This window comes from Triplophysa rosa, linkage group LG5, assembly GCF_024868665.1.
Source record: "Triplophysa rosa linkage group LG5, Trosa_1v2, whole genome shotgun sequence".
Taxonomy (NCBI): Eukaryota; Metazoa; Chordata; class Actinopteri; order Cypriniformes; family Nemacheilidae; genus Triplophysa; species Triplophysa rosa.
Genome location: NC_079894.1, coordinates 26159331 through 26184889, shown reverse-complemented (window position 1 = coordinate 26184889; position 25559 = coordinate 26159331). Strand labels below are relative to the sequence as shown.

Here is a 25559-nt window from a genome sequence, read left to right as displayed (position 1 = left end):
AAATCTTCACCATTTTGCTTCACTCACCCTATTGACTTCCATTGCAAGTGCATTACTGTAAACACATTTTCCATTTTCGAGTCAATATCATGCTGTGATAACTGACAGCATGATAGTGATGCTGTCGATAAACTCATGAGCCTTTTTAACCCTTAATAGTCTTTTACCATCTTTATCTGTAATTGTAAGAGTTCACATAACTGCTCACATAACTGCTCTCCCAAAATCTTCAGAAGACAGATCTGGTTTTTCTTACCCAAGCGATCCAGCCGATCAATGGCCACGGTCTCAAATGCCCTCCGCATCATGGGGTATTCCTCCAACACCTCATTAAAGTTGTCCACGGAGAGAGAGTACAGGCGACAGTAGGTCTCTGCTCGCACGCTCGCCGTACGACGACCTCTGGTCAGCAGACAGATCTCTAACAGAGAGAAGAACCGAAGAAACTCACACACTGTTCAACACATCTCATTGTGTAAGATGAAATCTCAGTGCAAACGTATTGCATTTGTACAAAATTATTCACAGGATTTCTGTATATAAATGTGTATACATAAGATAAGACTGGAGCAGCAGAGGAGTCTAAAACATTCTGATATTGCTGTTCAACAGCAAACGGGGACTTTATGACCTTTTCTTGACAGCAAGTGCTTTTAAATTGCTTGAAAACTAAAACTCTGAAGAGTTTAACAGAGAAGAGGCCAGGAATTTGAATATCCGCCTGCAGAAAGTAATTAAATTGTATCAGACCTCATTCCAGAGAATGCGATGTGAATACTTATTATTAACATTATTAAAATGTAGGTGTGGAACTTTATCGCGCTGCATGTCATTTAAATGAAAAAGTCTTCAAACTTTAGAGCAAAAGAAAGTCACCTGATTCCATTACACATTCCTGAAAATGTAATATCTTTGTTATATTTTAACAAAATGTATGAACTTGTGCCGCCTCAGAAACGACTTGTTTGGCTTACAACAAACCCCTACCCTCAACCACGCCATTTTTTTACAATCCAAACTCCAGATGGATAAAATGGAGTATATTTGATGAGAATGCTTTCCAGCAATAAGTCACGAATGAGTTTGACTAATAAAACTAGAGGTGCAGCGACAAACTCTCCTTATCCATCCTTGTTTCGCACACATTTGGATCAATTTTACATGACTTTTATGTAAAAAATAATAGCCTAACCACTATTCTGCCACATAAATACTGTGATATAGAGTACTATATACAGTAGAGAATCTGTTGACACATGTTACATACCATCATACTGCCCAGCCCACCTCACCAGGCATTGTTTCGTAGTGAACGTTCAAGGTTATTTTCTATATTTAGGTTCTCCAAGATTTAACTTACCTCACACAATATTGGAGCAGGAGTATGAAACCTCTCGCTCTTCCGGATGGGAGAGAAATGTCCCGTAAAAGTCTCTATAGATAATAAACATCATTCATCCTACGTGTTGTGCTACAACCTCTGTATTAAATCCTGACCCATCCATCAGGATTCTGTCTTTGCTCCATTTCCCTGTCGGCTCCCCAAATCAATCCACAAAATCCAATACGCAACCTTGGAAGCCCTGGCTAATTTGAAAGAAAATCGTCATCGCAGCACCATTCGTCAAGCCAAGAGCTTGTGAATCAAACCACGATCAAAGGCAAAAGTGTTATGTTGGACACACACTAGGGCTGTGCAATTAATCAAAAATTAATCGTAATCGCCAATTTTGGCCTTCAACAATTACAAAAACAAAATAATCGAGGCAAAACGATTATTGTGCTGCATTCCATTTTGCAAGGATCCTCTCTTTTCTTGTGGTATAAATCCACAGTGCACCCTTTTCCTTTACAGTGTTTCAGCTGTGCTATTTCTTTACATTTATTTTGCAGTTGAATTCACAGTTTAAAAGCCAAGTTTTCGTTTTTCTATGTTGTTTTAAAAGTTAATGAGTAATCTTGTTAAATAATCGGGATCTCAATATTGGCCAACATAATCGTGATCATGATTTTTGTCATAATCGAGCAGCCCTAACACATTTTTGTGGATGTACACACAAGCTCTACACTTAATTTGCATCTAATTTGTACTTTTTCTGACCGTAACCCTTCACTATACACACATACAGTACGCACCAAGCTAAAAACAACTCACATAAGAAGGAAATCGGATCTAACCCAAAGGAAAATGTTATTGCTCAGACGTTATTCTTTCCTAGCTCTGGAGACTTAATGAAGTTCACAGTTGTTTATTTGGGTACCAACTCAGATGTTTCTCCTAAAATTGCTTAAGAGACATAAAAACTGAATCAAATGAGACTGTAGAGTATGGATGTGTAAAATGAATGTAGATTGTTGAGGTGAAATAATCTGGGGCCTGTTCTTAAAACAAAATATAAGATTAATTATAGAAAGTTCGTAAGAAAGTTCCTACTGTAAGTGCGATTCTCAAATATTTATTAAGAAGTTCTCAAATATTTTCTTAAAAACATCATTTTTTCGTAAGAATAAATGACATATGTTTTGTTAATGATAACACTCCCCCGCTCATGTGGAAACTGTATATACTGTATTCATCTATACAATCACATTTATTTATGTAACAAGCGCCTCACATTCTTATGTATAGAAATTAGCATGTGATGCGTTAAATGGCATTTACAATGGCATGTTAGCTAAAATGTTAGCAAGCGTTACAAAATTACATTTATTAAAGTACTTTCTGTGTGTTACTATGGTATTATATTTGTGACCGTTTCGAGTAGATTTGTCACAGAATAAATGTAAAACGCACTCCGTTTTTAACGTTTAAAAATTATTTTAATAAATTCAAAATTTTGGCTCAACACAATACAACTCACATGTGAAACAACCAGATACATGCAGCATTAAACAGCTTACCTTTTGAGATTTAAAACAACAGTGAGGCTGTCTTCATTTTAAGATGATATTTACGACAGCTTTTGTTAGGAGAATTTGGAATCTTCAAATTGTTTTCCCTAAAATCAATCTTGAGAAAAAAATTTAAGAACTGTCTTAAAACGTTTTTTTTTTTTCGAGAATACATAACATTTCTAACTTTAATCTTAAATGAGAATTTAAGAAAAAATATGGCAATTAAGAAGAATCTTCTTATACTTCACCCAAAAATGAAAATTCTGTCATCATTTCCTCACCTTCGAGTTGTTCCAAATCTGTATAAATTTCTTTGTTCTGATGAACACAGAGAAAGATATTTGTTAGAATGCTTATAACCAAACAGATCTTGCCCCCCATTGACTCCCATAGTAATAAAAATTACTTACTAATGTTTTTGTTCTGTTGAACACAAATGAAGACACTTTGAAGAATGTAGGACAGCAAACAGTTCTGGGGCACTTTTGACCATTGTATTTTTTCCTACTATGGGAGTCAATGGGGGTCGAGATCTGTTTGGTTATAAGCATTCGTCCAAATATCATTCTCTGTTTTCATCAGAACAAAGAAATTTATACAGATTTGGAACAACTCGAAGGTGAGGAAAAGATGACAGAATTTTCATTTTTGGGTGAAGTATCCCTTTAAGAATGTTTCGTACATTTCGCCCCAGAATTTGAGTAATTTTGATGAGAAATGTTTGAGTTCATATCGAGATCTTCAATAATATTACTTTTGATTGCAGACTTGACAAATCTGAGCTCAGTTTGACACATTGTTGACATCTCTTCTCTTGAGATTTCTGCCTCCTTTTCTCAGAAGAAATAACTAAGATGCAGCTGAGACCTAAGCAAAAGCTTCCATTTGCTCCATTTAATCAGTGTCATCTAATTGACACTGATGTCAAGGAAAAATGAGATAATCAAGCCCCTTTTTACTTTACAAGAAGCATCTAGAACCAAATTTAGTCTCAAAATGAAACATAGATGAGTTCAAAACAGCAATGACAGTAAGTGAGTAATACTGACACAGACCTTTCTAAGACTGATGTCTAGTATATCGGGCGGCCTCTCTCTTATTTCTCCATCTCAGGCTACACAAGTCTTTAGAGTTTATCTCTGACCTTTCCAAGGTCATGCGCTGAAGGCTCTTCCAAACCCTCCTGTCCCCTGCAGCTAAAAACGTCTGACTCATGCGCATTTGGGGCTGCAGAGAGATTATATTCCACAAACACATCTCACCATAAACAGCGTCTACAATTCAGCCGCCTTTTGGGTTTCTCTGCCAACAAATAGACTCCATAATTGATTTTAACGTTTTGCTTTACATGCCGCCTGTAGATTTATAAAAATGTTGAGATACAATGTTGTTTGGTTACCAGCAGTGTTTTTATATTTATAATTAAGTCATTCAGGTTTTGAATGACATGAAGTTGAGTGAATGATGAAATTTAACCAGATTTAACCAGATTTTAACCAGAGTTAAATTTAATAACGTGCATGTCCTGTCAAAGTTCAATTCATTTAGCATAAATATAATTATGTTACATAGAACGCTACAATGGAAAAGGTCCGATAATATCCACCTTAAAATATATTCAGGTGTTATGGGGTTCAGTTAGGATTTAAGTACTTTAATTAAAGAAAGTGGTGGTTCCATCTAATTTATGCAGAAATAAAACAAGAATAATAAGAGTGGTATTGTACCTCCAAAATAGGAGCCATCAGAAAGTTTCATGCCAACAGTTCCTTTGGTAATAACATTGACGACACCGTGTTGGATGAAGTACATCTTCTTGCCGATGGTTCCCTCGCGGATGATGTAGTCGGCCGGTTGGAAGACCTCAAACCGCAGTTTTGTTAGCATGGCTGTCACAAAGTTGGGCTCAGCGTTGGCAAATAGAGGCATAGAGGCCACCAGCTTCCGGCAGTTAAAATTCACTATTTCCTGTGACATGATACAAACAGAGATTACATTAAAAAGGGTACACATTTTATATACACAACAACTACCTTAGAGTGAATCTCACAAAATTTCTGGATCATATTTTACTTCTTTTCAAATGTATTTCTATAGCACTATTCACAATTGCATACTGTAAAAAAATGTACTGTATGCTGTATTTAATATATATATAAATAATTTAAGCCCAAATAGTAGTGATGATATAAAAAGGAACATTATAAAATAAATGGTATTATTATAAAACACAAATATATGAAAATATACATATTATGAAACACATATCTGAATATTTTACCTATATCACACAAATAAAAAAAAAAACAGAAAGTGGAGACTTCTTTAAAGTCTTTAAAAAAATGTAAATCAAAAATTTAATCTTTATTTTAATGTTTATCTTTAGTTTCCCATTAGTGTAAAGCTGGAGATCAAATGACTCCCGACTCAACATCAGAGAGACTCCCGACTGCAAGTCCTCATGTTGTTCAAATCAAATGCACTTAGCATTTTTTAAAGGGGATGTGCAACGGTGTTTCATGCATTCTGACTTCTTCACCATGTTAAATGTTCTGTCTTCTCATGCTTGACATAGTCAACTTGTCAAAAAACGAGTTGGACTTATAACGTAGTATTTCTGTCCTCGATACACTCCCCCAGCGTTCGTATAGGTTTTGGAAAGTTTTTTTCGAACAAGAAAATCTGTTTCGTAACAACTTTTCTTAGTCCCAACTCCCTTATTGGAGAATTTTCCCGGAAAAGCACGCCCACGCATCAACCCGCGAGAGCCAGATGAAAGAGCAGGCCCACACGTCAACCAGGGAGAGCGGGAGAAGGAGAATGCGCACATGTCAACCAGCTGGAACAAGAAGGAGAGAGAGCACTGCGTTTGTGAAGTTCAGCTATGTTTGTTTGTTCACTGCATTTCGGTGAGGAATGTTATATAAACGCTGGATGTAATGCTGGATTTGGAGATAGTTTGAAACTGATAGATGGAGATCGGTCCCAGTGCTAAAAGATGCCGGACATGAACCGCACATGGTAAGTGAAACTTAGTTATTTGTCTGTGTTTTATCGGCAATGGGTGCGAAGGTGCTTTAGTTCCGCCCCCCCCCCCCATTTATTTTAACATTTGGATTTAAAATGTGCAGCATAATGCACATATAAAACAATCTCTTTACTTTTTCAGATAAAAATAATGAAACATTATATAAATTGTAAAGTACATTCAGGAAATTGTAACTTCCTCATGATAGTAATAAAACATGATAGTAATAAAACATTAGGATTGTTATTGCCCTGTTCACAGTAAAACCTATTAGCAAAGGGATTTATTATCAATACAGTCATGAGAATTTGGAGGGAAATTGTGCTTAGCTGTCACAGAATTAAAGTAATAATACAAAAATCTTAATAGTCCTACAACATAATATTTAGATATTTATTTATAAATTTTGGTGTGAAATGTGACCCAGACATTTCTTCATGAGACTCACTCAAATGTAAGACAATCTAGGCACAAACAGTGTTATGTTCTGTTAAAACAACACTGTAGTAAAAGCTGGACTTCATAAACAAAAAGGATTTAGCTGTTTGTTGAGTTGGAAAGCTGTTTCAGTTCAACACGGCATTATTGTTTTGGAAAGCTCAGACAACCGCAAGGCCTTCTGGGAGATTTTTCCATAGATGTTTACAGACACAGACAAACCTTTGCAAACACACACACACACATCCTCACCTCTCTGAGCGGCTCATTTAGTTCCTCAAGGATACTTTCCTCATCAAACATCTTTCCCTGGTAGCGGTGCTCATAATAATCGTGGATTTTCTGTCGGAAATCTGCTGGAAGTTTGTGGAAGGACATGTACTGTTCCACTTGTTTGTACTGCAGAGAGAAAGACACATTAATGAAATATACAGCATTTTCTTTGACATCTGGCACTTTTACGAGTTTCATTCCCAAAGCACAAGTTTTATAGTCCCAGGACCAATACTAAAGTTTTTAAATTGTAAAATATGACAATATATCATAAAATTAACATATTTGAAAATTAATTCTTACAATAATAATTAGGGCTGTCAACCGATTAATCGCATCCAGAATAAAAGTTTGTTTACATTATATATGTCTGTGTACTGTGCATATTAATTTTGTATTTATAAAAACACATGCGTATATTTACGAAAAATCTAAAAATGAATAAACATTTATGTATCCTTTAAATTATTTGTAAATATAAATAAATAAATGTAAATATTTCCTAAATATATATTCATGTATGTGTATGTTTTTATAAATACAAAATTAATATGCACAGTGCACAGACATATATTATGTAAACTGTTCTTCTGGATGCGATTAATCGCGATTAGTCGCTTGGAAGCCCTAATACTAATCTAAAGTGTAAAATATGCAAGAACAGAAATAAAAAACATGTCCACCACCATACATCATTTAACAAAATATATCAGACAATTTACACTTAAATAAGACACAGTTTGTGTCTGTGTGGTAGAATCTTTCAGTGTTTTCTATAGGAAGGTACGTCCCCAAATCTGAGCCTCAGGTCTTTAGTTATTGTTAACAAGACAAACATTCCTCAAACTGAGTTATTTGTGGAGACAGAAAGAGAACGACAATGATGGAAAGATTTACAGAAAACAGGTCAGACTGTGATACATTAGTATTGCAGCTCTGTGCATTCCCTGTTACTCAGCAGCATGTGCTGACAACAGTGTTTCTGTAACACCTGTGAAGGTCTGTGAACCACTTGTGAGAATAATTATAAACATGTAGGACTTTATAGAGGTCTCACAATAACTATTTTCCCTGGAAGTGGGCTGCAGCTCTCAGCATCAGCTCGAAGTCAACAGTGTTCAAAGATTCTTTTAAATGGGTCAGGCATGAAAAATCGAACTTTTCTCGATCCTTTGATGTGAAAAGTAAATAAAGAGTTTGATGTACTTTGTAAAAAATACTCTCTGACTCAGGTCCAAAAACAAGTGTACTGATTACAGTGTATACCTTAAATGTACTGTAAAATCCTTTGGATAAAAGAGTCTGCCAGACGCATAAATGTAATGCTGAATGAAAAATGCAATGCACTTATAAAATATCAAATAATATTTACACTATATACAGTAAAAACACAAATATTGAGTTTGAAAATATTACTTCGATTGTATTGCTTCATTTAGGCAACAATTTTCTCACTATCCTGGCATCTTGGGTTTTACTGGATTGCAATCTGCAAGGAATATTGGTGCCTGTTTAGGCCATAAAATAATAAATTAAATGGAATGGGATGGAATTGAATTGAATTAAAAATTAAATATATTTTGGGTTCTTATTTCAGACACAAACGAGACTTAGCAAAAATGTCCAATCGTTCCCCATTAAATCTCACTGGCATCTAGTGGAAATAACTGAGATATTAAAGAGATCTCATCTGTGATTGTCTTTCTTAAGGATGATCATTTTAGTCAACAATCATTCTAAGACGTCAATGTTAGTAACCCAGGCACTCAGGACTCACAGATGAGAGTCCTGGCACGTCTCACACTCATTATTTAAATGATTTAATTTTGCAATAAAGCATGCAATTTGGAGCAATGACGTCACGCACAGGACTATCAGCCCAACCATTAAATACAATTCTCTTTATCAGCCCATCAATGAATCACACAGATCAACACAACTGTTTCTTGACTAACTGAGAGATGTTCACAGACCAATAGACTGTTAGGACATAGATCCACTAAAGCTGTTCCAAATAGTTTGATATCATGTGTCATTGAAAGACAGACTGAAAATAATTGTTTCTCATACAGAAGGTGTGCTCGACTATTTTGCATGTTCCTTGGAGAAACCTGAGTCTGTTGAATATGATTGATGTGCTATTTATGGTGGTGAGAGGTTGGTCACTGTCCTGTCACTCAAATGTAAGACTGAGATGTGCAGAGAACAGACGGGCAGACAGCAGCAGTCAGAAAGACTATGTAGGCTGGTGCAGATTTAGAGCATGTCTAACTGAAAGCCTGTTTATAAATACTCTCAATCTCTCTCTCTCTCTCTCTCTCTCTCTCTCTCTCTCTCTCTCTCTCTCTCTCTCTCTCTGCTATTCCGAAAGACTGCACAAAGGGACATTACAGCCTTTTAGGAAGGCAGAGAGGGTTTTAGACCTTGTGGTGTGGTTTTGAATTTTGAGGAGAGGTGCATTTCAGGTCAGTCTGCTCACAGAGTATTGCAGTCTTTTCAGAAATATTCCTTACGTGGAGATAGTTGCTGCATTAATTTACAGAGGAGAAGAGAGGAGGGAATGTAAAGAGATAATTAAAGAGAAAATTAGGGAATTAAAGTAAAAAGAAAAAAACGAGGTTAGAATGAAATGAGAGCGAAGGAAGAGAAAAGGAGAGAATGAGAGGAGAGAAAAAAGTTAGAAAAAGAAGAACATTAAAGGTATGAAAAGGGGAGAATAGAAGAAGAGAAAAAAGAAATGAGAGAATGAAAAGAGACAATGATAGGAGAGAAAATGAGAGAGAACAAGGAGATAATGAAATAAGAAAATGAGAGAATAAGTGGACAGAAAAGAGAAGAGAGAGAAATGGGGAGAATGCAAGAAGATAAAAGGAAAGAATAAAAGGAGACAAAAGAAGAGAATGAAATGAGAGACGGAAAAGAGGGAAAAGGGGAGAAGAAAAGGACAAAAAGACCGAAAAGAAAATGAAAGGAGAGAAAAGAAGAGATTAAAAGAAGAGAAAGGATGAAATGAAAGAATGAAAAGGTGAGAAAGAGGGAGAAAGAAAATGAAGGAAGAGAAAAGAAGAGAATGAAAAGAGACAATGAAAGGTGAGAATGAGGAGAGAATAAAAGCAGCGAATGAAAGGAGGGAAAAGTGGAGATTAAAAGGACAGAAAGAGAGAAAAGAAAATGAAAGGAGGGAAAAGAAAAGAAGAGAAAGAATTAAATGAAATGAAAGAATTGAAAGAGAGAATAAAAGGTGAAAAAAAGGGAAGAGGAAAATGAAAGGAGAGAAAAGAAAAGAATAAAAGAAGAGAAAGAATGAAATGAAGGAATGAAAGGAGAGAATGAAAGGTGAGAAAGAGGGGGAAAGAAAATGAAAGGAGAGAAAAGAAGAGAATAGATTAGAAAGAGATAATAAAGGGTGAAAAAGGAGAGAATGAGAAGAGAGAATAAATGCCGAGAATGAAAGGAGGGAAGGGGGAGAATAAAAGAGAGAAACAAGAAGAAAACCACATTCAGTTAGGACACCTTGAGGGTGAGTAAAACATGGGGAAATTTTGATTCATGGCTGAAGTGCAGCTTTAAAGAAGAGAAAGGGATAGAATGAAATGAAAGAATAAAAAAAGAGAGTAAAGAAGAAAATGCAAGGAGAAAAAAGGAGAGAAAGAAAGGAGACAATGAAAGATGAAAGGAGAGAATAAGAGGAGAGCAAGAGAAAGAAAGAAAATAAAAGAAGAGAATGAAAGAATGAACGAATGAGAGAAAAGGAGAGAAGACAATGAAAAGAGTTCTCACCAGTGTTTTGAAATGAACTAAACGACAGTTTTATAAACAGTATGAGAATAGCGGGACACCGTATTGATTCCCTTCTAAAGATTTTCTAGTAAAAGCAAACAAAACCCTCCTCGCTCATTCGCACCTCAAATAAATGAAAGCGTGTGTGTGTGCATGTGTGTGTGTGCGTGCGTGCGCGCGCGCTCTCTGTTGTTAAGTGCTGGCGTCCTCTTGCTGAAAATAAAGATGGAGAAGTCTAATTTCAGGTTCATATCAGGGATGTATTATTCACTGCACTGATTCTAGAATTAATCACCTCATTACGACACAAAGCACATTTCTACCTGCGGGTACAGTGAGCCAACCAAAGCCAGACTGGCCTCCAGTGCCACTGTCTGAACTTTTGTAGAAAACTCGTCACTGTTATGCACCAAAATGACTCACTGCGTTTTAAGACACTGAAACCAGCTTAATGCTACAAATCCTTTTGTCTCTTCATCAGCATCTCTGTTTGAAACGTTAAACTGAATGTTACTTTAGTCATCTTTTATGACGTCAAACTGACATTTCCTGCAAAACCGTACCTGGCAGCTCAACATAAAGATCCTTATTATAAGCTTACAGCTGTGATACCGGGTAAGATAAGGAGGTAATTTTTCCTTTAATGGCCATTACCGTTTGTTATGCTGGTCTCATTCTAACGTCAGTGATGCTCAGGGAGGACACAGTTGATGCAGCAGTAATATAAGAGTCTCGGTGTTTACCCAGCCATATGCGAAAGCCACAGATTTTACTCTAGTGTATTTTGAGCTGAGAGTAATGGATGCGATGGAAGAAACACAGATGATAAGGAGGTTCTACGAGGAGAAGATAAACAATTTAGAGCATGGAGGAGAAGGAGAGAGAGAAGAAGAGTTATTCGTCATGCCTGTTTCCTCAGGCCATTCAGAGCAGCAGTGGGCGGTGAGACGACGTGGAGAAACCCGAGAGATACAGTTTGGTGTCGTTCTCAGGCGGAAGCATCCGCTGACTGCAGGAGAGACGTCAGACAGAAATTTTACTTGAAACAACACATTTCATGACAAAGGCAGAAAAGGCCATCGGGTTTGATTAAAATTCTTCACTTGTTTTTTTTTATGAAATATGTTGGGCCTGTCTACGAGAGCTAGTATTCTTTCGGTTTGAAAGGAGCAACCACCTAGACAGAAAGACACTAACAATCTGACCTATGTGCAAAAAGTCTCATGACAAATAGACCAGAACTGAAAAAGTCAAACAACTGCATGACGATGTGGGTTGAGATCAGCTGTAAAGAAATGAGTAAGTATGTGTAGACTAGGGGTGTAAAGATACATTCAATTGACGATTCAATACAATTATAAACAAAAAACATAAAAAATAATAAACGTTTATATATCATTTCAATTATTGCTAAATATAAATAAACACATCTAAATATTGCCTTAATAAACATACATTTACGTGTATGTTTTCTTTTTGTTTATAAATACAAAATGAATATTGCACAGTACACAGATATATATTATGTAAACAAAAACTTCTGGATGCGATGAATCATGATTACTCGTTTGACACACTGTAAACCCGGACAAGTTGAGTGTACTTAAACATTTTGAGGTAACCGATTACCTTAAAGTAACTTAAAGTAATGTGTATTTGATATTTGAGTGAAGAGAACTTAAAATGTTCAGCTCATCCAACATATAAAAGGGCATTGCACTAAATTCTGAGTAGACTGAACTTAAAATAATTCATAACATCAACTGCTCTGTCGAACTGTGAAATGTAATAAGTTGACTTGAGGAAATGAGGAAACCGATTACATCAATATTTTTAAGTAAAGTAGTGTTTTAAGTTTTTAAGTTAGTAGAACTCAATAATAATTGTTGTCTGAACTTACTGATCAAATATAATTAAGTACAGCTGACTCAAAATCATTACTTAAGTTAACTTACTATAATAGTGTTCACTTTACTAAAAAAAATTAGCAAGTGATTAAACTACCATTATGGTGATGAGTGTTTGCTTTAGTTGGGCTCTTGACTCTTGGCTTCTGTTAAGTTAACTTCTCTTTCAGTGCTTGTGTGTGTTTGCTCATTGACTAAAAAGAGATCTTTAAAAGGTCAGTTTGGAGTAGATTTCATAATAGGTGTCAACTATTAATAAAGTACAAAAGCTGTTGTAAATAAGAATGAGTTTGATCCTTTTCTTACTGATGAGAACGTTTCAGTTCATAAATGCACAAGGATTGTGTCAAAATAAAGAACGTTTTACTGACACACTTAGACATCGACACTCATCATACAAACCTCAACAATGGTGACAATCATCAAACAAATTCAGATAAACAGATCAACTGCAATGCATGCTGGGAATCAAAAATGGGTTTTGTACTATGATGTTACCCAGCATGAATGTCACCATTGTTGAGATTCATACACTGATTATCCATGTCTAATTTATTTATTAGTTAAAAGGTTTTAAGCATATTTAATTTGTCTCTGAGGATATGACAGTCATAACACTAATCTGTAATATAAATCGGTTTACAAAGTAATAACACAACACACTCTTTATCAGTGATTTATAATGATCACCAATTGAAATCAGCTACCGGATTTCTTTGCTTTTACCCGGTTTTAACACACTGTTTCAGCGGTTAAAGAGAAGCTAAGCAAATGTTCTAGTAGTGAAACACAAGAGTCAAGAGCCCAACTAAAGCAAACACTGATCACAATAAAGGTAGTCTATGAGGCGCCGTATAGGGTTTAAATCAAACTGCGTTTATGAATACATATATAAAAGCGTGCATACACACATATACATTGCTCACACATACATGTATACTATTGGATGTTCAAGCAAACACATATGAAAAACATGTGCGCACTAATGTGAAATCCATACCAATACATCTTATGTTAGTAATGCATGCATGTACACGTTTTCGTGCATACATATAAACTCGATGCGTGCAAACACACCTATACAATACTCGCACATATACAAACTCTGTGTACATACACATCTATGAAACACTCGCACATACATACAAACTCTGTGTACATACACATCTATGAAACACTCACACACAGTACTCGAGTTGAAGGGGGATGAGGGGGGATGGCATCCCCTTTGAATTAAAGATGATCAAAATCATCCCCCTTCTAAAACAGCCATCCCCCTTCCCATCCCCTGTTATTTTATCAATGAATGTGTAAATATTACCAGTGGTAATTTACCATTATTTCAACATTTAGTTTTTGCGAATATTGAATAGGCTAAAATACTGTGGACGAGGGGAACGTGCACATAATGACACGACGATTTGTTTTAAATTGACGTCACATCAGTCAGCGACATAGCAGCGCAGGTGCTGGTGCCGGTGATTTCAGCATCTTGGTCAAGCCCAAGCGACATGGACAGCTTGACCTGAGGCTTTAAGAGGGCAAGAAGTAGCACTGAAGGTAAGTCAAAAGTCAGGAATACTTTTGATATGTCACCAAAGGCGGAATCTCTGGACAGAGGCAATAACAACACAGTTAACGATGTTAGTTAGTTTGGAGCTTTTTTCTTGTTAGCTAACGCCAGCTAGTGATGGGTACGTCGTTCTTGAACGATTTGTTCATTTTGAACGAATCTTTAATGTGACTCGGGAAGAACGAGTCGTCTTGGGGAGTGATTAGTTCAGTTGCGTATGCGCAACATTCTATGGGTCCTGTACTGGAATTAGTAAATTAACTAATTTCTCTGTCCAAAGCTGTCACGTCACGTGACAAAAGAACGAACGACTCAAACCCGAAGACTCGAGAGGTGAACTAATCAATTCTCTTTCCGGCTCTGACTGCATTGGTAAAGCGTACAGGGCTGTCACGTGATGAACGAACGACTCAAACCCAAAGACTCGGGAGGTGAACTAATCAATTCTCTTTCCGGCTCTGACTGCATTGGTTTAGCTTACGAAGCTGTCACGTGATGAAAGAACGACTCAAACCCGAAGACTCGGGAGGTGAACTAATCAATTCTCTTTCCGGCTCTGACTGCATTGGTAAAACATACAAAGCTGTCACGTGATGAACGAACGACTCAAACCCAAAGACTCGGGAGGTGAACTAATCAATTCTCTTTCCGGCTCTGACTGCATTGGTTTAGCTTACGAAGCTGCCACGTGATGAAGGAACGAGTAAAACCTGAGGACTTGTCAGATAAGAGGTGTGGTGAGCTAATCATAGACTAAAGACCCAGGTAAACAATGAATTAATCTTTTCTGTTTCTTATAGCATTATAGTTTTGTATTGTTTGTAATGTGATCAACGTTTGCATAAGTAGTAGATGTGTTAGGAAAGTAACATGTAACATTTTAATTATATTTTGCTAAAATGAACGAAATGAACGATATGACTCGAAAAAAGATTTGTTCATTTTGCTGAACGAGACTCAAAGGTCCGAGTCAGTAAAATGATCCAAACTTCCCATCACTAACGCCAGCTAGCTAGCTAACGTCAGGTTAGACTTTACATTCAAAAGTTAATGTTAGATTTGGTTTCCGTTTCACCTGGAATATCTTACTGCAAGGTTTCCCACAGCACTTTACAGCGTCCGCCTAAACACACGCCTGCCTCCTTAACTAGCCTAAGTAGAAAAAAAAAATTTTTTTATGAGAGTTATCCGCCGTGTTACTCTGTCCTGTCCGATCAGCGGCATCTGGTGGAATGTCATCGCGCTATCATCGGCAAGTGCAAGGAAAGCCATTACTAGCCATTACTTTTCCTTGCATGAAATTAAAGACTAACAAAACTAACACATTTTCTGGGGGAAACCCTGTTATTATGGGCTAGGTGACTGCCCTCTTATTTTATTAAAAAAACCTAACTTGACAGTAGGCTTGACTGTCTGCTCATTCTAACAAAACCGTAATGCCATTGTTTTCTTCATACAGAGGATAACCATAACCAGATTTTGTAAATGGTACATATGTTTAATCCATTTGTTCTTGCACTTCAATTCAAATGGACTTGACTTGAGAGGATTCATGTTCATTTACAATGTTTTGTGAGGTTTTGTTTCAACATTTAATAGATCAATTCCCAATAGATTTATAGGTATCATGAGTATGAAGTTGCACTTGCACCCAGTGGGAAAATTTGTCCTCTGTATTTACCCTAACTATGTAGGAGCAGTGGTAGCCATGCCAGCCTGGGGACCAACTCCAATTCTGATATGCCTTGGTCAAGATCAATGACAGGAGTATCTGATACATAATATATCAATAGCATGCATGTTGTTTTAGAGTAATATAATATAATAATTATCTTTGTGCTTAAACAATAATCAAAAGGGTACACCTTGGTCTTCCACCATATGCACTGTCATCAGCACAAATGATATGTCCCTAAACGTTAAATCCAATCCATAAAAATCTATAAAACACTCGCATATATACTAAATATAATGCACATTTTTAAATAAAATGACACGCTTTAGTTTGCATGCATAGTGATTTCATATGTGGATGTGCGTGAACTTTTCAGTGTAAACGGATGGAACCTGGCGACTACACTGAAAAGTGGTAGTCAAGGACACTGGGTATAACCCCAATATGAAACCTTTAATGCACCCTTAAAGGTTTTTGAGATATAGCAACTCAAATTGGCCCGAGTGCAATGGCCCATTGAACAGTATTGTGATATATGCCAACCTCATGGGTCCATAACTTTAAAATATGTTATAGTAAAATATTCTGTATTTTGCATGGTGATAGGCAATAATAATTGGTCTAATTCTGCAGTGACAATTTCAACACATCGTCAAAGTCAGCTGAGATAAAGCTCCGCCAATGGTCCAATATTTCAATGTCTCATTTATATGTCTTGTCACAAATGCCAACTTCATGGACTTAAAAAAGCTACAGTAGAAATGTCAACATGTCTTTACATGGGCGTGTAATTAGCCAAGAGCACTATATGTAATCAATAACTAATACATTGAATGGTACTTTGAAATGTTGTTCTGTCGTTATATCATTGTACAATTACAATAACTATGCATCAGAACCAGAATGAGCTTTATTTACCAACAAACACAGACACAGGAAATAGAAAGAAAAAGATTAAAACATGAATGCATAGCATAATACATAAGATGTAAGAGGACAGGTTAATTACAGATATGCATAGTTAGTACTGCATATTAAAACGGTTCATACTGTGCATTTTACAAACATAAACATAATTTGAACAATTCTGCCGAAGTGATATTGAGAAAGGAGGGCATGATATGAGGGTTCTTCATGAAGTCCACTATCATCTCAAGGGGCATTCAGCTCAGGCTTGTTATGCCAGGCAGCCAGCAGAAGCACAAGCACGCACGCACACACACACGCACAGCGTTATTAATATTTAGATACTGTTGATTATTCTTTTCTACACACAACAGCAAAAACTCATGCGTCGAAGGCCGGAACAAAGTGCGCAATTCAGCTTCTGTTTCTGATTGCCGCTGACAAATGGAACCCTAGCTGAGCACAATGCGACACTTTTGATTCCACAGAATCAGCAATTGATGGCGAAGCAAGAACATTTCGCAAAATGCTAATCGCTTCGGTTGTAGCACGATCCCTGTCCATTGCCATTGCCAACCTCGTTGAGTCGCCAAGTTACTTCCGTTTACACTGAAAAGTTCATGCATGCAAACTAAAGCGTGTCATTTTATTTAAAAGTGTGCATTATATTTAGTATATGTGCGAGTGTTTTATAGATGTGTATGTACGCAGAGTTTGTATGTATGTGAGAGTGTTTCATAGATGTGTATGTACACAGAGTTTGTATGTATGTGCGAGTATTGTATAGGTGTGTTTGCACGCATCGAGTTTATATGTATGCGCGAAAAAGTGTAGCCTACATGCATGCATTACTAACATAAGATGTATTGGTATGGATTTCACATTAGTGCGCACATGTTTTTCATATGTGTTTGCTTGAACATCCAATAGTATACATGTATGTGTGAGCAATGTATATGTGTGTATGCACGCTTTTATATATGTATTCATATATTCAGCGCAGTTTGATTTAAAACATATATGGCGCCTGATAGTAGTCTGGTTAAATTTTAACCTTTTTAAAAAATGTATTCAATGGTTGCTTGCTATCTGGGACACTTTAAAGTTTTAAGTAAACGGGACTATTTCAGTTCTGAGTACAGTTAACTCATTTTTAATGAGTAGTACTGTTCGGGATTACAGTGCAGCCATATTTTATAATTATTAAAAGTAATGAATAAAAATGGCAAATTGATCAAAAACACAAAAATAAAACATAAAAAGGAATTAAGAAAAGTTAATAATAAAACATCCTAAATGAAACATTATAACCTATATGTTGACACAGGTCACTATCCATCAAATCGTAAATACATTGCATTGCCTGAAATACACGTATTTTTATTGCGAATTTGTGATATATTGGGCATATCATTATCCTCCCCCCATGACCAGCGTTTCTACCGCTTTTAAAAGAAATACAAAAAATATTTAAATACTAAAATGTACTACTAAAAATACTAAAAATATACAGTATATGTATAAATATTAAAACTGATAAGATAGGAGACAGCTCCTATTCTCTTTCTATGTTGGGATATCAAAACACATCGCGTCCACCTGTTTTAATCTTACCAGCACTGTCAATCTCTTTTAGTATGCGGACTGCTTCCCAGCCTTCCGGATGTTGCACACAGTCGACACGCTTTTATAGCAGAGATAAAAATAAGTAATGCTACACACGCACACCGTTCTGGATGAAACTGTATCCGCTGAGCTGAATGACTAAATCAAACCTCACAGTTTAATGTCCCATATGTGCAAGGCCACTGAAACGTTATAAATGAATGTGTCAAACTGCATGTGTGTGTGTGTGACTATAGAGAATGTGAAGCTGACGTCACGCCCTATGTTGCATGTTGCGGTGGCGCCGCCATCTTGGGAGGATAATACTCCACTGCTATTATTGTTTTGTTATGTACCGTTACTTGTTTTGTTTGATATATGGAGAAATCGAAAGTGAAATTACCATGGGCTTTTCCTGAACGACTCTGCGTAATGCTATTGCAGTTTTTAACACGCCATGACCGACCTACCATAGTTATATTTCCTCATCAAACAAGAAAAACAAAACACTGCATTGAACGCACTAGCAGCCATCCACCCAAGATGGCGCAACATCCTCAATTGGCGGACCGCGGGCCGGATCCGGACCTTTATGGCAAGCCGATGGTGTCACAATTACGCCATAGATTAAACACGTTTTATATCCGAACTCAAATACTGTTTAAAACGCCGTCAAAAACGTCAATAATTAAGTCAATATTGAAGATATTGTTGTTATATTTTCACAGAATATTCTGTTTGATGGTTTTATGTAGAAAACAGTAAAAAGTCTTTTGCTGGGTTTTCACAAGCAGGGTCACATTTTGTAATGAACAACGTTCTAATTGGGAAATTATTTAAAGATAGAAGTAGTTCTGGTGTGAATGGCATGGAAAAGCTAATTAAGTAAGTAAATTGGTTTTCTGTTTATGATGAGAGCATTTTAATTTTTACATTACATTTGCAGTCGTTTTTTATTTACAAATATTAATTATCAGACTTCTATTAAGAGGGCATTCTAGCCACTGAGCCTACAATACATACAAAACATACATACATACATATATACTGTGGATATCAAAATATAAAATAAATGGCCTGATAATAGATCATATCATATATGCTCTCATATATATCCAACTGGGGTAAATTAATTAAATATTTTTTGATTTTCAAAAAACATATTGCGCGATCCTCCATTTGGAAGAAAACAAACATAAGGACCGGACCTCTTGGAACTTTAATTGAGTACCCTGCTATACAGCATATACTAGTTCAGAAGACTTTCTGTTCTAAACATGCTTTAGGACAGAGCAGAGATAACAGATGATGAATGGAGCTCTCTCTCTCTCTCTCTCTCTCTCCCAACCTGTTCACTCGTTCATAAAGCACTGATCAATTCTCACAATCCTGTGAAATTTCAGCTAGAGGCGTTCAGAGGGACACAAGGTACCATCCACATGATTTCATAAGTTTAAAAGACCAACTCGTATATCGGGGTACTTTTTATCTGCTATGTTGCGAATAATCTTTTCTGTCCTCTGTAATGTGTTAAGCGTCATAATTCAGGTCAGCTATAGATGTAAATAAATGTAGTTCACTCTCACTCTCTGCTCATTCTCATGTCGCTTGAAACACGTTTTGATTGATTTACTATAATGTTATTTTGACAATTTTTCTATTCCATTCCACTGTATTTCTATAGCGCCTTTCACAATTTTGCATTGTTGCTTTAAACATTTCAGAAACATAAGAACATTTTTAGCATTAGAAACATAAGAAAAAACTGTATAGAATAAGAAAAAATTCTCATTTTTAACATTTTAAATAAATAAAATACATTAATATAAATGGTATTTTCGCAAATCGGACCAGAATCTGTCCAATTCCCTAATCGGATCACTACTGTATATTCGTAGTATATATGAATAAAACTATGTGTCTTGATATCAGAAAATCTGGCATATCCACACACGCCAAGCATCAAAAAAATGTCTCTATATATATTTATTATAGTGATGCACGATATTGGATTTTTGCCGATATCCGATATGCCAATAATTAATTTATAAGACATTATCTGCCGATAATATCGTGCATCCCTAATTTATTATACAATATGAAATACTTCTCCAGAAAAACCTGTAGTGATGCACATCTGTATGTGGAATATTCTTCATATAAAGACAAATAAAGTATAAAGAACACAACCACAATGTATAGGTACGGTGTGTTTAACAGGATCTCCTTCTGTATGAGGCTGAGATCAATGAAGGTTACCCAACATTTATGGCTTGTAATCTTTACCAAACGTGTACTACAAAGTTGATTTGGGACCCCATCATACAGTATGTGTTTGCAGCGACACAGGAGCAAAAAATGACATAATTTATATTTTCAGGTGAACTATCTCTTTAAATCTGAAGTATCTACCAAAATGAGTGCAGCACCCAGTGTAGAGAAACAGGTCGTTCGTCCCTGACCCCTACAGGTCTTTTCTCTCCCTCCCCCTCGATGATGTCTCTCCACCCATCCAACCACCCCTCCTCATCATTTCATTACAGCGTCTCAAGGACAGAATCACATCACACGCACACATCTACTGTATGTCAACTTCACAAGGACCCTGGCAGGACACTAATCTGCTGCCTCATCAATTCTAGCAGAAAGACGTCGTAATATTGTGCATGCACACATAAATTAAATACACAACCTCTGAAACGCACTAACAGGGCGACCCCACTCTTTCAAAGCGACCAATCGGGGGGCTCCATTCTCTACACAAAGCTTTCTGCATGGTAACAGAAGTGAAAAACCATTGGTCGAGCTCACGGCATGGAAACGCTGATAGACACGCCAGGTCTAATCTACTGTTACGAACACCAAGAGCAGAAATATGACAGCAGCAACCAAGTCAGCACTGCGGTATGTAGTACACTAGCCGATGCTCACTAAAAGAGCTCGCGGAGTAAACAAACACAGAGTCAGAAAAACAAACACATATCTGTGGCATTAGCAGTGATTATCCAATCAAAACAACACACGACACAACCCGAGACAAACAAACCAAACAGCTGTATAAACATTAGAAGCACGCAGATGGAACATTAACCGCTTTAATGAATGTAAAGCGATGCAGGAGTGTACAAAAGTACATCAGAATCGCCTTATGCAAATAATCTAGTGCAGGCGCTAGCCAATTGCGTTCATTTAAGACCGAAGAACAATTTGATTGGCTGTTGTCACTATGACGATCGCGTCGGCCACGCTTCAGACACGCCCTCCGTCAAGCGTTGACGTTGACGCCCCGTGTGAATCCAGCGTTAACCCGCTGGAGTCGACTGGTTTACTTTAATGATGATGTATGTGCTTTTTAAAGCTTCAACATTTTGGGAACTATACAGCCGCAAGAAACAAATTACCCCAAAGTTATTTTCGGTTTTCCTGAATTTACTATTTCTAGAATTTTCATATTTCAAAATTACGTAAAATAAAGTAAAATTATTATTCTGGTTTCATTCTTTGAACTGGTGACAACATTTCTCCCAAATTCCAAGTAAAAATTTTGTATATACTGTACATAATTATCTGCAAAAAAAATACAAACTGGTCAAAATAAAAAATATGTTTGCAAATCTTGAATATCACTGCTGTCCTTTCTGAAACCTTGTATCTCCATATTTCATCATTTTTTTGTTGTTGCCATGAATCATTATTATTAGTCATCATTTATGTTTGTCACTGTGTTTTTCAAAAGTATATTAAAAGTATTAAAAAGTGCTTTTCAACTTTGACAACACAGTATTTAATCATTTAAAAAGTACTGTGTTTTTTCCATTTCCTTGGCCTTTCAAGGTTTCGGAAGGACAGCGACGATATCATATTCATGTTTAAACAACACAATATTCATGTTTAATCTGTACTGATAAGTTTAAAAATCTACATATGATACAATTAGCCTGACTTTACGGACATAAAGTGATGGATTTTTTTTCAAAATCTTACTTTGTATTCAGCTGAAGAAAAGAAGTCATATACATCTGGGATGGCCTTAAAGTGAGTAAATTACTGTACCGTACTTTCATTTTTCTTCAAACGTTTATTCCAGGTTATGTGGCTGCTGTCACACTAACACCATGTACAATACCTTGAACATCACTTTGGCTAAAAGCATGTACCAAATGCGAATGTAACTAGACTCCAAACTCATGGCCATGGAAAACAGTGATTTACAGAAAGGTAATGTAGATCAAGTCAGCTGAGATCCTCGGCCAGACAACAATCGAAAGTAACCTGGTTCAGATATTTTAGCTGGATATAAAATGAATTGTAAGATTGGATAGAACATATTCATGTTTGGTAAGTGATTTAGCGCAGGTCTCAGTGCAGTGAATGTAACGAAAAGTCAAAGTTATTATGTGAGGCGATCGATCGCCTTATCTCATTACACACTCCAACGTTTGTACATTCCCTTCACCAGCCAAGTACACGCTGAACTTTTAGTGTACAGTAGAAGTGCAGAAAAATATTTGGATAGTAATATTTACTGTACAGCAACAACCCTCAAGAAAATGAACCATGGTTTTACAGTTAATCCATGGTATTTGTAATAAATCCGTGGTTATGCAAATGGTAATCAACCTGGGTACTTTTTGTATGGCAAAGCGTTTCTTTCTCATGTGGTCACACACAAACAGACATTTATTTTACCTTCTCCTGATATTGACGTCGCGATGAGTCCAGGGATTGGATGAGGGCCGTAGCGTGTCCGATGAAGACGGCGTAGCAGGTTGCCCCGACAATCATACTGAGCATCGTCAACCAGATATCAGAGAGGCTCTCCGGAGCCTGTCGACCGTAACCTATACACAACATGTGACTCATGGCTTTGAAAACGGCGAACGAATACAACTCAGTCCACGTGTCATTCTGCAGAGAGAGAGAAAAAACACAACATCAACAGTTATGTCATTGACTCTGCCATCTAAACTTTTGCAAAGGAAAAACTCTAGTATAGAAATAAAGTTGAATCTGCAGTGTGGCCTCGGTCAGACGTCTCCTGAATGACAGAGAATATTTGAGAAACATTTAAGTCATTAAACGTGCCCTTTTTAAAATGCATTTCCAGAATGACTCGCACTGACATCCGGATAATTCCCAAAGCGAGATTAATTACAGTTTCTGTCCGGCTCAAACTACTAAACTGAAGACGGAAAACAGAATCAACAGCACCCTGCAGAGAATTCATAAATCTTATTCCTGGTTAGACATTATAGTTCTACAGCTTATAGTACACATTTAGATCTAAATTTGGACCTCATACTTCTTTTTAAATGGCAGTATGTGCCCTTTACAAAGTATGAAAATTCCATTCCCACAATGCAATGTGGCAAAAATAACCTGAATAAAACAAATCAACTACAATTTTATGCTGGATTCTTTATTTGACTGGACACCTAGCACTGCTTGAATTCAAGTGTACAATATTCAGATATCGCATATGATTTAAATAAAACATGTCATGTGACAACATTGATTAAAAAAAATGTTTTTTTATTGTGCATTCCAAGTATCAAGCAAACTGCACTTGGGTTGTTTTGATTACAGTAAGTAATAATAAATAGATAAAAATACAGCAAACTAACACAATAAGATGGATGGATGGATGGATGGATGGATGGATGGATGGATGGATGGAAACAAAAACAATCTACACTGGGTACAAACAAAATGCACAGGATACAGACACAGTATACGTTGTTGAGGTAACAAAAAAGGCTGTATCTACAAAAGTGTGCGTGTGATGTATTAAAGTTTTTATTCACAGGTGTAATGTGAATGAGGTGTGGTCCACTGACTAGTCCACTAAAAGGTCAATAATGCCTTTGCTTTTTAGGTATTATACAGCTTTATTGCTGAAGGAACAAAAATTGCACCGGGGTGGGATCATTCTGCAGCTGAAATTACTCCTCAATTAAAGGGGTCATATGACAGGGCTAAAACGAATATTATCGTTTGTTTTAGATGTAATGCAATGTGTATACACGATTTAAGGTTCAAAAACGTTGTATTTTCCACATACCGTGCATGTTTGTATCTCCTCTTTGCCCCGCCTCTCTGAAACGCGCAGATTTTTAAGAAAGCTCATCGCTCTGAAAAGCGAGGTGTGCTATGATTGGCCAGTTAACCAGTGCGTAGTGATTGGTCGAATACTGCAAGCGTGTGACGGAAATGGAACGCCTCTTCCCATATTTGGAACATCAGGTTCCAAAGTAATTGTGCTGACAGGTACGCCCAACTTACTTGCGTATACATTTGGGCGGTCTTAAGCCCATTGCACATCGAGTCTGAAATTTGCGTCCGAAATTTGCGCACGTTAAAAAATAAATACGACCTCACATTGTGTCAATCACATTTACACACTGCCTCTGATATTTTCGTCCGTCATAAAAAAATTCGGACCGGGTTCGATTTTCTGCATTTTTTGCATCCGTCAAGCATTTTGAGTGACCTTTTTTAACAATTCAGAGACACCGTACAAACGAGAGCCAAATACGAAAAAACGCATACAGAAATTTCGGACTGTATGTGCAAAGACCTTTAGTCAAATCATACCACGAACTGACGTAGATTTGTGGGGGTGTGGTTACACGAGGTGTTTCAGGCAGGTCTGGGTGAGCATTCGCTTTTAGATAGAATGCATCTTTTGTTCCCACACGTGTTTAATACATGCATGGGTAACTTATAACACACCAAAGACACAGAAAAACACGTAGTGGCGCCATATGACCCCTTTAAACAAGCATATTATGAAGAGGGTGAGAGGTGCTGTCCATGATGTTCGAAAGTTTGGACATCTTGTTTCAGCAACCACCTCCAGCAGTCTCCGCAAAAACTAGAGTCGACTTTGGCTCTTTTTGTAAATTCCATCCATGCTTTTCGACCATTTCAGTTTATTGTCAATGTGGACCCCCAGGTATTTGTAGGAGTACATGATCTCCACGTCGCAGTAACTAATACAGACAGGGATGGGTTGTGTTATATTTCTCCTGAAGTCAATTACCATTTCCTTTGTTTTTGATACATTTAGTTGTGGGTGGTTAGCTTCACACCACTCCACAAAGCTGTTGATCAGATTCCATCTCCTGTCCCATCTCAATACACCCAACAACAGCAGAGTCATCAGAAAACTTCTGCAGGTGACATGACTTCAGAAGTGGAAATCAGAAGTGTAGAGGGTAAAACGAAATGGAGACAGATCAGTTCCTTGTGGAGCAACTCAACTCAACTCAACTTTATTTATATAGCGCTTTTACAATTTTCATTGTTACAAAGCAGCTGTACATGAGACATATTGACTACAAGCAAAATAATTAAAGTTGTACCTGCAAAAACAAGAAAAGGTTGAAAACACAGAAGACAGACATACCCACATACAAAACACTCCACACACACAATATGCACATGTACTAACACACATAGACATAGAGACACACACAC

At 36.8% G+C, this 25559-nt stretch overlaps 1 protein-coding gene across 1 annotated transcript in view; it reads right to left on the bottom strand.

Moving 5' to 3' along the window:
- Positions 1-25559, bottom strand: part of LOC130554339 (potassium/sodium hyperpolarization-activated cyclic nucleotide-gated channel 2-like) — a 73488-nt gene that overhangs the window by 9759 nt on the left and 38170 nt on the right. Inside the window, exons 5-8 of the mRNA XM_057333905.1 lie at positions 22770-22988; positions 6614-6760; positions 4623-4863; positions 257-421 (exon numbers count right to left, since the gene is read on the bottom strand). Coding sequence (XP_057189888.1) covers positions 257-421; positions 4623-4863; positions 6614-6760; positions 22770-22988 — 772 coding nt within the window. The remainder of the gene's footprint in view (positions 1-256; positions 422-4622; positions 4864-6613; positions 6761-22769; positions 22989-25559) is intronic.